This window comes from Lissotriton helveticus, chromosome 12 (assembly GCF_964261635.1).
Source record: "Lissotriton helveticus chromosome 12, aLisHel1.1, whole genome shotgun sequence".
NCBI lineage: Eukaryota > Metazoa > Chordata > Amphibia > Caudata > Salamandridae > Lissotriton > Lissotriton helveticus.
The window spans coordinates 375,568,882-375,583,603 of NC_136073.1; the positions used below are offsets into that span (position 1 = coordinate 375,568,882).

Here is a 14,722-nt window from a genome sequence, read left to right on the forward strand (position 1 = left end):
AGATTTTTGATCGGGCCAATATCATACTGCATCAGGGAGAAAAAAGCCTAGCTCAAAATACTATTAAATAATACATGAAGATCAGAATCCACAGTTGTGCTGCCTACCGTGAAAAAACATTTCTGGTGCTCCTGGAAAAACAACTGCATCAACACCCAAAGAAAAATGTACATACTGCTCTTATAATGTGTTATGAGGTGGATAATTTGCTGCAATCGATGCTTAATTGAAACACAAAAAAAATGAGGAGGGCCAAATATTATTTTTTAAGAATCCTGCCACCGGTGCAGCTGAATACCTAGGCTGCCCATCCTTGATCCTACCTCATGCTTCTTCCTTCCACCTCTCTACACTTCCTGCCGCTTTATCTCACTAATGTAGATTTTTTTCATCCCGTCTTTCTCCCTTTGTAACTCTTTTCTATCTTGCTCTTCCCCATCTTTTCTCAGTCCTTCTTTGGTTCATAGATTAATGGTTAAAAAAAGTCTTGCCTCCCAAAAACCGAGTGTCACCACTGGCACAAATTGAGGCGTTATATTGAGTTTGAATTTCTACACCACTAAAATAACAAAGTAGGGGCACCATAAATTTCCAAAGTGAGCTCGGCATTGGACAGCAATAAAGGTGCACATTTTTCAGTAGATCATGATATTTGACAGAGTAATGATCTAACTTCCGTCTGAGGAAGAGAGGTGGTTTTTAAACACCCACGCCTGAGCTTTTCATTAAGTCTGCGAACTAAGATGTATACAACCTTCTCTAGCTACTACCAACATTTGCTGAACATTTCCCACCGTCGAAATACACGTGAAATAACCCTGTGTTAAAGGTTTGATTCAGTGCCACTGCTGGGTGGGGAATGGAACGGAGCACTTCAAATTTCATGAAAGGTGTGATGCAAGGGTTTGCCCTGTGGAGTGGAAAATGTAAAATATGTAAATGGATATTCCTAAACAATTTATTCATACACGTGTTCCACTATTGGAAAATCTGCATGAATAATTTTGCAAGGTATGTGTACTCCTAGAAATCTACGACGACCACAGATTTCCAGATTGACCAAAGTAATAATTGGCAATTCCCAAAAACTACTCCAAATAGAAGAGAGATTGTGTAATAAATTAACTCGAATTTACCACAAAAGATCCAATTTTACAGTACTATATATACATTGTGAGTAAAATGTGTCATCTATCAAGTTCAAGTAATAAACTTCAAACTCTTCTTTCAACAGTGTGCCTAGGAATTAAACATGAGTTGCCCTCAAATTGAAGAAGAAGAAAAGCTGGCCAGTGATGATTTGGAATGCAAAATCTGTTATCAGAGATTCAACACACACAGTCGTAAACCAAAAGTGCTGAACTGCCTTCACAGAATATGTGTTCGATGCCTTACAAAGATCCATCACATTGGGGATGACACTGCATGTATCAGCTGCCCATTCTGCCGCCATGAGACAAAGCTGCAAGAGGACCAGGTGGCGGGACTCCCAGACGACACCGTTGTCATTTCAAAACTCATTGTGAAGGACAAAGCTACCCGGAATCCAGACTGCAATGAGGTAGTTTTGACACCAAAGAATTTGTCATCTTCCAGCCCATCCCGTGGCTCCTCAAACTGCTTGGTAATAACAATCATGGAAGTGCAAAGAGATTCTACCAGAACTTCAAGTCAAAACACAACATCTGATTACTACGCCGAGCACAGCCTTGACTCTGCGTCTGTTAATTCTCATAGTCAAACAGATCACGACCTTCTCTCCAAGCTTTGCACTCATGTCCCCAGGATACTGGTATGGCTGCTTGGGTTTTTCTACTTTGGCTCGCTCCCTCTTGGAATCTATTTATTGGTGATTCAGAAGGTGACAATGGGAATCATATGTGTCAGCCTGGTTCCATCCAGTCTAACTGTGTGCCTTGTCTATGGATTCTGTCAATGTCTCTGCCAGGGGATTTGTGATTGCTCGCCGAGGACCTGATGGGTTGAACTTCCCCTAGCGCTCTGTTTCAGGGAGTCTAGCACTGTGGGCTTTATGTATTTAGGGCAGTTACTGTGTCCCTATCATAACAAGAAAGTGACAAATACACATTTCATTTTTGCACTGGACACACAACTTTTGCACAGAAATCAATGGTTAGCAAAAGTATTGCACCGCACAATGACTTCATTTCGTGCAATTAACTTTGAAATTTATCAGGGTACGTTAATGTTGCATTACGTTTGACACACTGCGCTCAATGTGTTTTTGGGTTAGGAAATGTACAATTAAATATGCGATCTAAAACATATGATTCGCTGAACACCTTTCTATTATCAGGTTTCGCAACAAATAGTAACTAGAAATTCGATGTTGAAAACACGAAATATAGTACATTCCAACCAATACACGACTGAAAGAACAAAAAGCAGAACTATGTAATTTTGTAAAGAAGCTGATATTGGGTAAAATCATACCAGGAAGCTGCACAACCAACACAAGTGAGGCATATTGGCAGGCTAGAGAAACCGAGCACTTTTCGAAAAAGAACACACAATTCTTTCCTGGTCCTTGCTAACTAAAGAAGGAGAAACTGCATACAAAAAGTATACACAACAAAAAGGGCGCCCCTGGGTTCTTCTTAAATCATGACTACTTTACCTAATGGAATTAATAATTTAAAACATTACATCAAAAATACACACACTGTCTTTAAATGGAGCGAGAAAAATTGTCTCATAAGAAATTCTCATTAGAGAAGCCGGTGTTTAAATGAAACAATATAAAGTTGGACATTCTGCATTAGGCAAGCTACATGTGGCTGTCATTTGATGTTCATTATGTATGTCACTATTTATTGTACGTTTGAAACTGATTAATATCTGTACACCAGTTTTTAATGTGTGTAACCATTGTACAACTGAAATAATGGTCTTAATTTACAGAGCCAAGGTTTTGATCATCATAAAATGTAATGTCAAGGTGTTCATGACAATATAGCGTTTTAGCACAATGTCAACTCAGAACAATAGCATGCAGTTTGCATTTGGAGTGTTTCATCGCCATGTCCGTTAACGGGAAATGATGATCCCAAACTGACGGTATAGAACACAAGGTTTTCATTCGTTTCTATAATTTTAACATGGCCTGTCGCTGCTATTGGATCGCCAATGCCTGCAGAGATTAAAATGGTGGTGACTACCACCATGGAGAGGGGCAGCACTAGATAGTGCAACTGGACAACATTCAGAGCTTCACCAAGGCCACCATCTGGTGGCTGGTGCGACCCGGAGGAGCATCAGGAGGGAGGACAGAAGGAAGAAGGTTTACATTGTACAAGTACCACACATGTACATCCAGAGCATCACCAAGGCCATCATCCAGCACTTGGCAGTCGTTGAGGAGCATAAGGTAGGAAGGAGGAAGGGAGGGAGAGATGGGGTGAGTAAATGAGGGGGTGGGGTTAAAGAGTGCGAGGGCACTTTGAAAACCAAGATATGCACTGACAGAGAACATTTTAAAAAGACCCCAAAAAATGAGTTACATGACGTTAGTAGTGGAAGACCATCTTAGACTCATGTGGCACATGCAATTCATCTTATCAGATTCATTCAAAATGTACAGTACAATGAACAGAGATTTTCTTAACTTGACTTTTGGGTTTATTTTCTGGCTTTTTAGATCTCGCCTGGCGAACGCAGCGCGAAGCGCTGCCGCCAGCGAGAAGCATTGTTACTGAGTTGCCTCTCATGCGAGACAAGAGATGGGCACGCGCAAGAGACGGACTGGAAATGTGGACGTGCGCGTAAACAGGAGATGTTGACATGCGTAGGGCTCAACTCTCTCCCCCTCCCTCCCTGTCTACGTGCACGCAGGACAGGAGATATGCACGCGCGCATCGCACGCTTTCACTCCCTCCCCCCTGCCTCGGCTCCACGGAGAAAGCTTTTTTTTTCAGCGAGAGGAAGCTGCGTGGACAGTAGATGCCCATCCCATCTGAAGGCCGGGGGCGCTCTCCTCCCTGCAAAGCCAACTCCTTCCCAGCAAGTGGCGTGCAAGCCGCCCCCGCTTGGGCTCTTCCTGCGGCGAGGAAGCAGAGCTCCTCTTTCCTCTGGCCGTGCAGCCGCAACCGCCTCCCCTGGCCCCGGGGCTCCGCCTTCCTCCCGGGCCCAGGCCGTCAGGGGGAGGCCCCGGCCGGGAGTGACATCAGCACTGGGAGGCCGGCTCCTCGGCGGTGCGGGTCCACCTTTCATTGTAAGCAGCCATCCAGGAATGTTATGGTGAGAGCCCCACAGTGCGGCCAGAAGGGGCCCGGGCCACCGCGAGGGACTGCCGCCCTGTGAGGTGAGGAAACCGGCAGGCACCAAGACTTTGTGTGTGTGTGGGTTTGTGCGCAGCGGGCACGAAGCCTGCAAACTGCAGCAAGTTCCCCACTGGTCGGCCCGCCACAGTGGAGTCAGGTGTCCTCGGCGGGCACAGGACACACACCGGGCCGCCGCCAGGAATTCCAGGCACCGGTTTTGCATGTCCTCTCAGCGGTGCCCGGGTGCCCTGCAAATCTGCAGTGTTTGTGTGTGTGCTACAGGCAGAGACCGGCGCACCAGTGGGGAAGGAACAGAGCGAGTCTGGGCAGGAAAAGTATGTTTTTGAGCCGAACATGAGGAGTGGTGGAATGTGGGCTGCGTTTCCTCTCTGTGGCAGGCAGGATGTTGCAAGGCTGAGAGAAGCCCGGCCTGCGCAGAGTTCCTTCCATTGGTGAATTCCATTTGAAATCAAACCTCACAGAGCAGGAATGGTAAACTGTTCTTGAAACTATTAGTGGCGCATTTTTAAACCACTTTAATTATTATTGTTATTTCTTTACACCTTATGGTTGCAATTCTCTCATTTTGTATTTTGTACACATTAGTAGCGTGTGACTAGTTTTCAGAGTGATGGGGTGCTGAGCTAGCTTTTTTTTTTATTGCAGTTATACAGCTAGCAGTGGTTCTCCCACAAGCGCTGTGAGATTTGGGGCACTGCAGCATGCGTGCTTCCTGCTTGTGGTTAAAGACATTGCTTAGCTGACCTTGAGGTAGGGTTGGCTTTTTCTTAAATGTCTTGAAAGGATAATCGCTTATTATTATTACGTCCGTGCAAATGTTTGGGTGTTCGTTCAGCATTCCTGGATGTGTATGATTTTGTCTAATACTTGTTTGTCACTGCTCACCTGCTTGTCTTTTTGTTTTGGGATTAGCCCAGCCTGTCATGCGTTGAAATGTCACACTTTTGAACCCTCTGCTGGACAGAGGGAGTGCAGGAATGAGGTTGATGTCTGTCTGTAAGACTGAGAGAAGCCGTGTCTGGGCAGGGGTTTAGTTACACTGATGCAAATCCCTTTAACCTGAATCCGTTTTAAATGGGAAGCGTGACACTGGCAGTTTGGGGAAATATAGTTGTAAAGCAGTTAATTATCCTGTTTTTTTTTAAAAACAACAAGCTATCTTGTACGTTAGTTGCCTTTATTAAGCCAACATATATTTAGGTTGTTTTCTTTTGTTAAGGCCCAAAAGTCGACAGGACAGACCTGTTCAACGTTTCGTACTAAAAGACTGCTTTAAGAACCAAATAAATGAATTGATGTAAGAAGCATTGGTAAAGCCTTTAGGTCTGGCCTTGGCAAGTTAACGCTATGGCATTATTTATTTGCCCAGCATGCCACCATTGCTACAAAAATACATACACATTTTTTGGGCCTACAATTTATAGACTTTTGTTGCAATTGGTGTTGCAATATTTAGCAATGCCAATAGCTCAAACTTAAATAATGCGAGACCTATTTGCATTGCAAATGCTTGTTCTTTTAGCCGTTAGACCTCCTTTAGACATCACGTGTTTTGTTGTCTCCGGAAAGTATTCCTATGACTTCATCATAGCTATTATGTCCGAAATATATCTGGGGTCCGTCCTCCTTCACGCCGTGACAGTCCAGCCCAAGATAAATCAATCAGTGTGCCTGTGGATGGCACTGGTATCAAATGATGAGATCTTTCACCATGAGGTATATAAAATTATGGCGTGTAGATGAGTGTTCCCATTTTCAGGATCGCTGAAAGGTCCACAGTAACGCATTTATTATTGCTAATATCATAAAAATGACAGCATCCCTTTTTTATGAGTAAGTTATGAACCCGTGGAAGTGTAGTTCCTTGACGGAAACCGCCCACTTTACACACACACATTCCTGTCAAGGAACTACACTTCCACGGGTTCATAACTTACTCATAAAAGAGGAATGCTGTAAATTATTTTTAATTAGCAGTAATCTAAGCGTTACTGAGGATCTTTCGGTGATCCTTGTACTGTACAATTTGAATGAATCTGATGATATGAATTGCGTGTGGCTCATGAGTTCAACCACTGGCGTTCAGTCCTAGGATTGATAATTAGGGGAGTAGGGTGTATCGTCCCATCATTTGAGAGCACAGCAAACCTAAACCTGGTTTATTGAAACCTATATGTGATAGCTATATGAGCGCCTCAAACCTCATAAACACCCTAGTGTTAGAATTAAAGACTACACCTTAGCCAATACAAAACAATGTTAAACAAGATATGCTCATGGGAAGGGATAAATATTGAACAGTAAGGCAGCCAACCAATAAAAAGCAGGGAACTGAGATAGACAAGAAAGCCAACTATCTATTCACGAGGCAGGTCTGACTCAATGCTGTCTGCAACAAGGCCGCAAAACTGGACTGTAGCATTGCATTTGCAAATTAATTTACAGTTCAATCGCAATTCACTTTTCAATGTTAAAACTATTCAGCATATTCTTGCCTCGATTTCAAAATTATATTTTTTAACACCCAAATGAACAAGATATTCTCTAAGACACACTGTTGCAAGTAACATATCAGAGAAAATACAGAAAAACAGTACTGCCAGATTAGGGAGATGGTGGTCAAAGCTAGGAGGCTAGATATTTGCAAAGAACGTTAATTATCTAGGTATTTTCCTCCCATGGCTTTCCATTAACAAAAAAGAGAACACAATCGGTGCATCTGCATCAGACGCCGGAAGGAAGGGGAAACAGCCTTTACAGCGAAGTCTAAACCACGCATTACCTTTACCATGCAGCCTTTAACACGCAGGTTAGTACCACTAAGATAAGTAGTTGTGCCTTTACCATCCAAGTAATTGGGTATTTTTTTAATAACAATTATTATGTGATTTAAAAAAGGGTTTAGGTGCAGGTAAGGGTAAATGGAGGTAAGGGTAATCTTAGGGGTTAGAGGTGGGCAGTGGTAAAAGGAGGTAAGGGTTATTTTAGGATTAAGGGGTGGGCAGTGGTAAATGGAACTGAAAGGAAAATTTACTGTTTACAGTTGGGTAGTGGTAAAGAGAGTAAGAGTAAATTAAGGATTTAGAGGTAGGAAGTGGGAAAGGCAAGTGTGGGTAATGTTAGGGTGGGTGGTTGTACAGGGAGGTTAGGAGTAAATTAAAAACAAGGTGACTTTGAGGGGTTCTTCCAAAAACATATACATGTGTATATATATATATATATATATATATATATATATATATATATATATGTGTGTGTGTACTTACACATACACACCTACAATGCGTAAAGGAGTCAGCATGAAGGCATGCCCTGTAATGTCATACATTCAGTAGGAAGGGCTCTCTACCGAGCACCTCTATATTTATGCTCCACAAAAATGCAGCCACAGGTACTAAAATTGCCATTGTGTAAAACGTGATCGCGTTTTGGAATGGATAGTCTGCAGGTGACTTCTTATAAAGTGAGCAGATAATATGGAGGACACAGTGGAGGCAAGACGCCATTCTCCGCTACTTAACTAAATGGAGAGCAAGATGTGCCACTTAAAGAACCTACATCTAGACAACAACAAATACTAAAACATATCAATATGGTGTTCGTGCACACTGCACAATGACAAAAAATGATAGCGCCTACATACTTGGCATCACCATCCAAAGTCCAAACCTACAAGGATATTACTGATGAGTTTTATAAACTTTCAACATATGGAAAATGCTAGCAACTGATACAGTTATTATTACTTACTACACCATTCAGAATAATGCCTGCCAACCAACTCGTGAAGAAGGAGGGAACTGGCATAAGTCTACTTTCAAGATGTCTGAATTTAGTGATGTAAAAAATGGTCTCCCAACCCATGCCACTCATCTTTTTATACTTTACGGCTCTCACAATTGGCTTGCAGCAGGGGGAGGCACAGTCAATCAAACCTACTTAAAACCGATCTATTGCTTCAAAAATAAAAATATCTGGCGATCCTATGCACCGGTAATTGCAAGATGATTAAGAGATGCCATAAATCAAACGCAGATCAATTGGTTTGATTATATAGCCCTCACCCACCAACCTAGTTGGTGGCATGCTTCATCATCGGGCCCACCACAGTGACAGTGGTGGGCCCGATGATGAAGCATGCCACCAACTAGGTTGGTGGGTGAGGGCTTTATAATCAAACCAATTGGTTTGCCGACATACGTACCCACTGAGTCTCTCAACACAACTAAGCTAGTCCTCTCTTGATACTACATATAAACTAGGGGATCCGGACTAGCCTATCTAGTCCTCTCTCTCCATATTGATTTGCTGATAAATCAAACGCAGACATACCAGCAAAAGAAAATGCCTTACGATTATGAAAAACACCTACTTCCACAGGTTCCTATAGAAATACCTGATCCCGACTGCTTTGAAACCCAGTTGGAAAAGTTGGAGTTTCAGCATTTAAGGCATCTACTCTCAAGCTGTAACAAAAGTTGTAGTTTGTCCTCTGTGCACTTTTCTTTGCCATGGTGTTATGATTGGGATTAGATTTCACTTTGCAGCATGTCTCCTTTATAAGGTGATTGCGTTACTTATTGCGCTGAATACGTTTAGTTACGTGTGCAGTTTCAGTCCTGGTTTAACAGTGCTGATTGTAGTAGCCAGAATTATGTATTACATTCGCATATTTCTAAATCTGCATACATGAGAGTGAGGGGTCTTCACAAAATAATCCTGTGTATACGGTATGTTTGACAAGCATTGCCATTTCAGTCTGTGAATTTTATACAACACCGCTGTTCTGAATAAAAACTTTTTTTTCACTCTGAGACTGGACTAACACTTTATTTACAAAAATTAAATGATGCTGTATATGTGTTCAGGTACACATGACAAGACCTAACATACTATGTATATATATGTATAAAATATATATATATATATATTCAACAGCACTCCTGGTCCGCTTTTCTTTTTCTCGAAAAAAACCAGAGTCGAGGCCCCAATACAGTTGACAGTGCTTCAGGTTTATTTGGCACAAGAAAAACCCTACGCGTTTCGAGGTCAGCCGACCTCTTGCTCACGGGTGGAGCTTCAGTGTACCGCCATTCTTTTTAAAGTGAAAACTACTGTGTTCTAAACTCACACGTGATCGGTAGACATAGACAAAGTATTTACATTGCTTCAATGTCCTCGAGTTCATAAATAAACCCAATAAAGTTTACATTATTCAAATTGATTACATCGCATAGTATTCATGCAAATAAATATTTTGGGAACAGGTTATTAATCCTCATTAGGATACAGAGACCAAAATCGTACATTTCGCCCAAATGGGCTCAAGGCTAATGACATTTCATGCCGGCGATTTTCCTTTATATTCCGTGCTTGTTTTCACTTTGCACTATGTTTTAAGATATACATATATAATGATTATTCATGAAAATCCATAAACTTGGAATTGGGAGTAAGTAGCAATGTTCATTATAGGAGCTCCCACTGACCCGAAAGGAAGGTTTGTGAACCTCCTATGTTCCACTTCAGGGTCCAATATTGTTGAGCTAATCAGAGAGACATATTCAAAGACACCGTGTCTGACTGTCTAAAAAGCCAGTTGCATGAATCAATCATTGGCAAAGGAATCTGGTCTGGTTTTAATATGCCGACACATTTAAGCAAAGGAATTCACAAAAGATGTTTGTAGGCACAGTACTGTCAGTCCTATTGGTTTTCGAACACTAGGAAAATAGTTGCAAAAAGGGGATGCATTCTGTACTGAGTATGAAGAAGTGTCTAATGATTGGCTGTATATCTGATGTAAAATAGTCCCTCATGCATTCCACTGACAGCACTTCCTCGAAGGTAGAGTGATATACAATCCAGCCAATAGCTTGAGGTGAAAGAGTAATGGCCCTCTCCGTGTAGCCAAAGACACACTCTATGCACAATTTACTAAATTTGTAACAATAGGTTGACAACAACTATACTGCCTATAGGGCTTTAAGGGAGGACAGGAAAGGTGCACCTCTCAGGGCGGAAGGTAGATAGCAGGAGGTGAGCCAGCAGGAGATAACGCCGCGGGAGTGGGAGAAGATTCATGAGGGAGTGCGCAAGGTGGCGGTCTCCAACAAATTTAAACAGATTCAATACAATATGGTTCACATGACATACCTATCACCCAAACGCCTACACACCATTGACAGTTCGAGAGACCTGAGTTGTCCCAGAAGCCACTATGACCAGGCAGATTTCGCACATATGGTTTGGTCATGTCCGACGATCCAGGGATTTTGGATAGCAATCCTGGAAGACCTGCACAAGATAACGGGGTGTAGGGTGGCCCCTTGAGGTGCGCACTTGTATCCTGGGATTAATTCCTGAGACCCTAATCGCAAAATCAGTAGGAAGTTCCTGGTATTAGGACTGGTGACGGCTAGGCAGCGAATAGCAATCCACTGGCTGAAGCAACATGGGCCACTAATAGCAAGCTGGAAAGTGGACCTGAAGGAATGGGCATTGGCGGAGGAGGGGCACATACGTAGTACTAGGGGGATGCCAAACTCCCAGAGGTGTTGCAGGCATGGGGGTTGATGGTCCAAGAGATAGGGGGAAGTTCCCCTAGTTCTACACAGACTTTGGCCACTGGAGATAGTCACGAGGGAACGGAGTCCCCCAGACAGGGGGAGAGTAGGGAGGAAGCCCCAAATTGAATGTATGTTAGCTGGACCTTGGGATGGGTGGACCTGGTGTGGGGGTAAGGGGGGTGTTTGTTTACAAATTATTTAAAAAAAGTTATTCATAATGATAAATGCTTTTGCTGATTGATTGTTTGATACGCACCTCAGTGGAAACCCGTATTGGTTCATTAGCCTCGGACCGGGGAATGTATTGCTTATTGTATGGGGTGGTCCATGTGATGTAACTGCTCCATATGCAAAGTATAGAAAAATTGCAATAAAGAAAGTTTTAAAAAAAACTATACTGCCAAGGTAGACTTGAAATGCGTTTGGGTTTTATCATTTCTTCCATTCGTGACAAAAGTGAAGAAATAAACTATCAGTCCACGACTAGACTCGGGGTGCAAAGAACTTTGTTTCAAAATCATGTCACAATTCTATAACCAGAACTGCCCCGCCCCTAGCGCAAAGCAGACTCTGGACTGATCATATGGTCCACTAGACCCCCCATTAAACTTTTCAAATGAGCTCTGATCTTTGTTTGACCTGTAAAAAACAAAAAAAGGTGACCTCAAACCAATGTTACTACATTGCGAGTTCTCAAAAAAAAATTTAGAAAGAAGTTAGCACTATCATCTCACAAATTTTAAATACAGAATGGGCCCCTGACCTTACTGCCATTGCCCTTGGGGTTTTACTTATTAATGTCACCCACAACCTCTTTGAGAAGAACTCCTCTTACTTGACTTACTCGTAAACAATTGTCCTCAAAGCTACTCTCTCGGAAAGGAAAAAACTCAATCAACTCTTGGTATAGTCATGGTGGGCCTGTACGTAATTACTTACCGGTGCTGGCAACTCCTTTAACACTCACATTAGACTTAATGACAGGAAAAACCAATTACATCTGGGAGAAACACAACGAATATATTTCCAGTCAAAATCACCATAAATTTGGCCGCAAGCTCCATTAACAGCCCTATTTATCACTCCAATCCCACGTCACACATCTCCTCAATAATTTGACTCCAATGCTTCTACACACGTCCTCACTCAACCAATCTCATTCTGTCCTCACTCCCTGTGTACCTTCCCCTCATTTCTTACCCCACTTCTTCCTTTTCTTTCAATTTCCCCTTGTAATCTACCACTCTTCCATCTGCTCCTTGTTCTTTTAATTTCTCTCGCTTTATGTACGGCATTCAGGAAACTTTAGACACGGGGATTCATTCAGTGTCCACATTGTAACTTACTAACGTGAAACGGTGATTCTTCACATTATGTATATTTGCATATATTTCATCAGCTGCATCTTGGTGCCATACAGACTACTTGCTATCTTTGCTGCAAATCTAATAAAATATATTTAAAATAAAGAAAAATCATGCCACAAAACTACTGAATACAATTTTCATTGATCAATTTGCTGCAAGGTGCATGTAAAATGACCAGTAATGAGTATGGCGTAAATATCCTCTGCTGCACAACCCCCCTGTGACAAATCTTTCTGACATTTCACTAATTCAACTCCCACTAGCATATGGCATGACATTATCACATAGGCAAAGGAAGCTTTCGCTAAGACACTTTCATCAATTCCTTCAAATGAAATATTTTTGGTTAAAAAATCTTTTTACATTATAAATAAACACACACATCTTCACTATGGGCTTCAAGAACACTACTTAGTACGTAACTGGTTGTCAATCTAAAAGAAATTTCAGATCAGTACTGGCACAAATCTGCAAGAATCAGTTGTCAATTGTAATGATGACACTATTGCTAGTGAGCAATCCCCTTTATGCCAAAGGCTGTACGCACCCCAGATTAATGGTATCAATGAAGTGTGGTGATAACGACAAGTAGAAAATAGCCAGAAAACTCCAAAGTTTTAAAATGGTAGATACCCAGGAAGCATGAATAACTGCCATCGATCACAAGCAAAAACAATTGCCAAACTACAACAGCAAAGTAGTGGAGAGGTGGAAATGCTCTAGAAGCGAACAAAACAAGGCGAGAGGCTAATGCCAGGCTGTCAATTACCAAAATATTAAACAAGCATTGGCAATGCAAATGGGACTGGCTTATGAATAAAAATTCTGTTCGTGTCATTGCTGGGTTTAGGCACTCAACAGGTCATCATAGAGCCACTCTGTCATTTATCTTTGCACTCACGCATCCCTTCATCCAGAAACTGACTCACTCTTGCACAGAGTCGGACTGGGACAAAAACGTAGCTCGGGGACCAAAATAAAAGTGGACCCCTTTAGCAAACAAAGATAGCTGGAAATCAGGCCAGTTTTGAACTTGTAAAGGCATGCTGAATGGGTATATTGCAAGGTATGGAAGACTGCATGCATTTGTGTTTGCTGCAATCAATGCTTGTGACAATATCTCTGAAATCAACAGAAAAACCAGCCCTCCTTGCCACAAAGGAGGCCAGCAAACTGCTAAAAAAACTGGCCCACACGCCCATCTGTGAGATCAGCCCATCAGGCACTACCTGATTGCCTATAAGCCAGTACAACTGTGCACTTGCACTCACCTTCTGACACAACCAGAATAAAACATGCATAAACTCAACAGCAGCTGCAAGGTAAATTAAAAGAATATTAGTAGAAAAAAGAAAACATGCTGCTGTCTAACTGCCAGGTGGTTGGCTAACAGAAAAATATGCTGTACCAGCCATCTACTGAGAAACAGAGCCTCATGGCACATATCTAGGACCCCACCACACCCTGGTAGTTCTGTACCACATGTAGTTGTGTTGCCCAATACAAACTGTACCAGCCTCCCTTAATAGTCATTAGGAAGACTTTCAATACCAAATGGATCACCTAAAGATACAAAATGCTGATGTGAAGCTGGCTCTCTGCTCTTCACTAACCTAAGAGAACCTCCCATACCAGCAGCAGAGACGAGTCTGCCACATCAGTGAAGTCTGGGTGGGTAAGGGAGAGTGGCCTGGTGTTCGTCTACCCCCACATGAGGCTCTGGGTCGTCTCTTGTGAGATCTAGACAGTGTGGAAGAGGCTGCCCTGGTGCTGGGCCCACTGAAACTTAAGGTTCTTTTGCTTGGTTCTCATGTGTCATCTGGCTTAAGTGACAAGGAGAATGTACAAAGCCAGAAGCCCAACAATCCTCAGTACCATCCTCATGGAAACCCAGAACTGAGCCCAAAACATTGGGAACATATCCTGAATGTCCCAGATTTGCTGTAGCATTGGAAAGGCTTGGCCTCTACCACCTATAGGATAGACCCTATTGAAGGAATCTTCGGCAAGAGCTCAGGTAGGACTTCGGCTCGGTAATGGAAAACCCCAAGGAGATCAATATTCCAGCCTGCCTACAGGTAATCAGTGACTAAATTCAGAGAACCTGCATTGCACAGCCAGTCGTTGAGGTACAAGAATATATGTATACCCGACTTATGAAGATGGGCCACCACCATCACCATCATTTAATGAAAACCTAAGAGACTGAGTAACATCGAAGGGGAGTACGGAATTGTGGAAATATTCAGACTTCCCTATATGCAGGTGACGTCTGTGGGTCCGCAGAACAGGTATATAAAAATTTCCATCCTGTGAAACCAGGCACACCATCTAGTCCAGCTGATCCAGAGTAGGGAGGATCTAGGCCAGAGTGAGCATTTTGAATTTGTCCTTCCTCAGAAAGACATTCAATGACCAGAGCTCTAGTATAAATATATATCCTCCTTCAGGGTGAGGAAGAAGCAAGAATAGCAACCCTCTCCCT

At 42.5% G+C, this 14,722-nt stretch overlaps 2 protein-coding genes across 3 annotated transcripts in view; one reads left to right on the plus strand and one right to left on the minus strand.

Annotated features, from left to right (window-relative positions):
- The window catches only part of CEP89 (centrosomal protein 89), a 1,224,823-nt gene that overhangs the window by 216,639 nt on the left and 993,462 nt on the right, over positions 1 to 14,722 (minus strand). The window lies entirely within an intron of this gene.
- Positions 1,246 to 3,344, plus strand: LOC144798257 (E3 ubiquitin-protein ligase RNF182-like). Its single transcript, XM_078669016.1, has one exon. It carries the CDS (start codon positions 1,253 to 1,255, stop codon positions 1,976 to 1,978), a length of 726 nt encoding a protein of 241 aa, XP_078525142.1. The 5' UTR covers positions 1,246 to 1,252; the 3' UTR covers positions 1,979 to 3,344.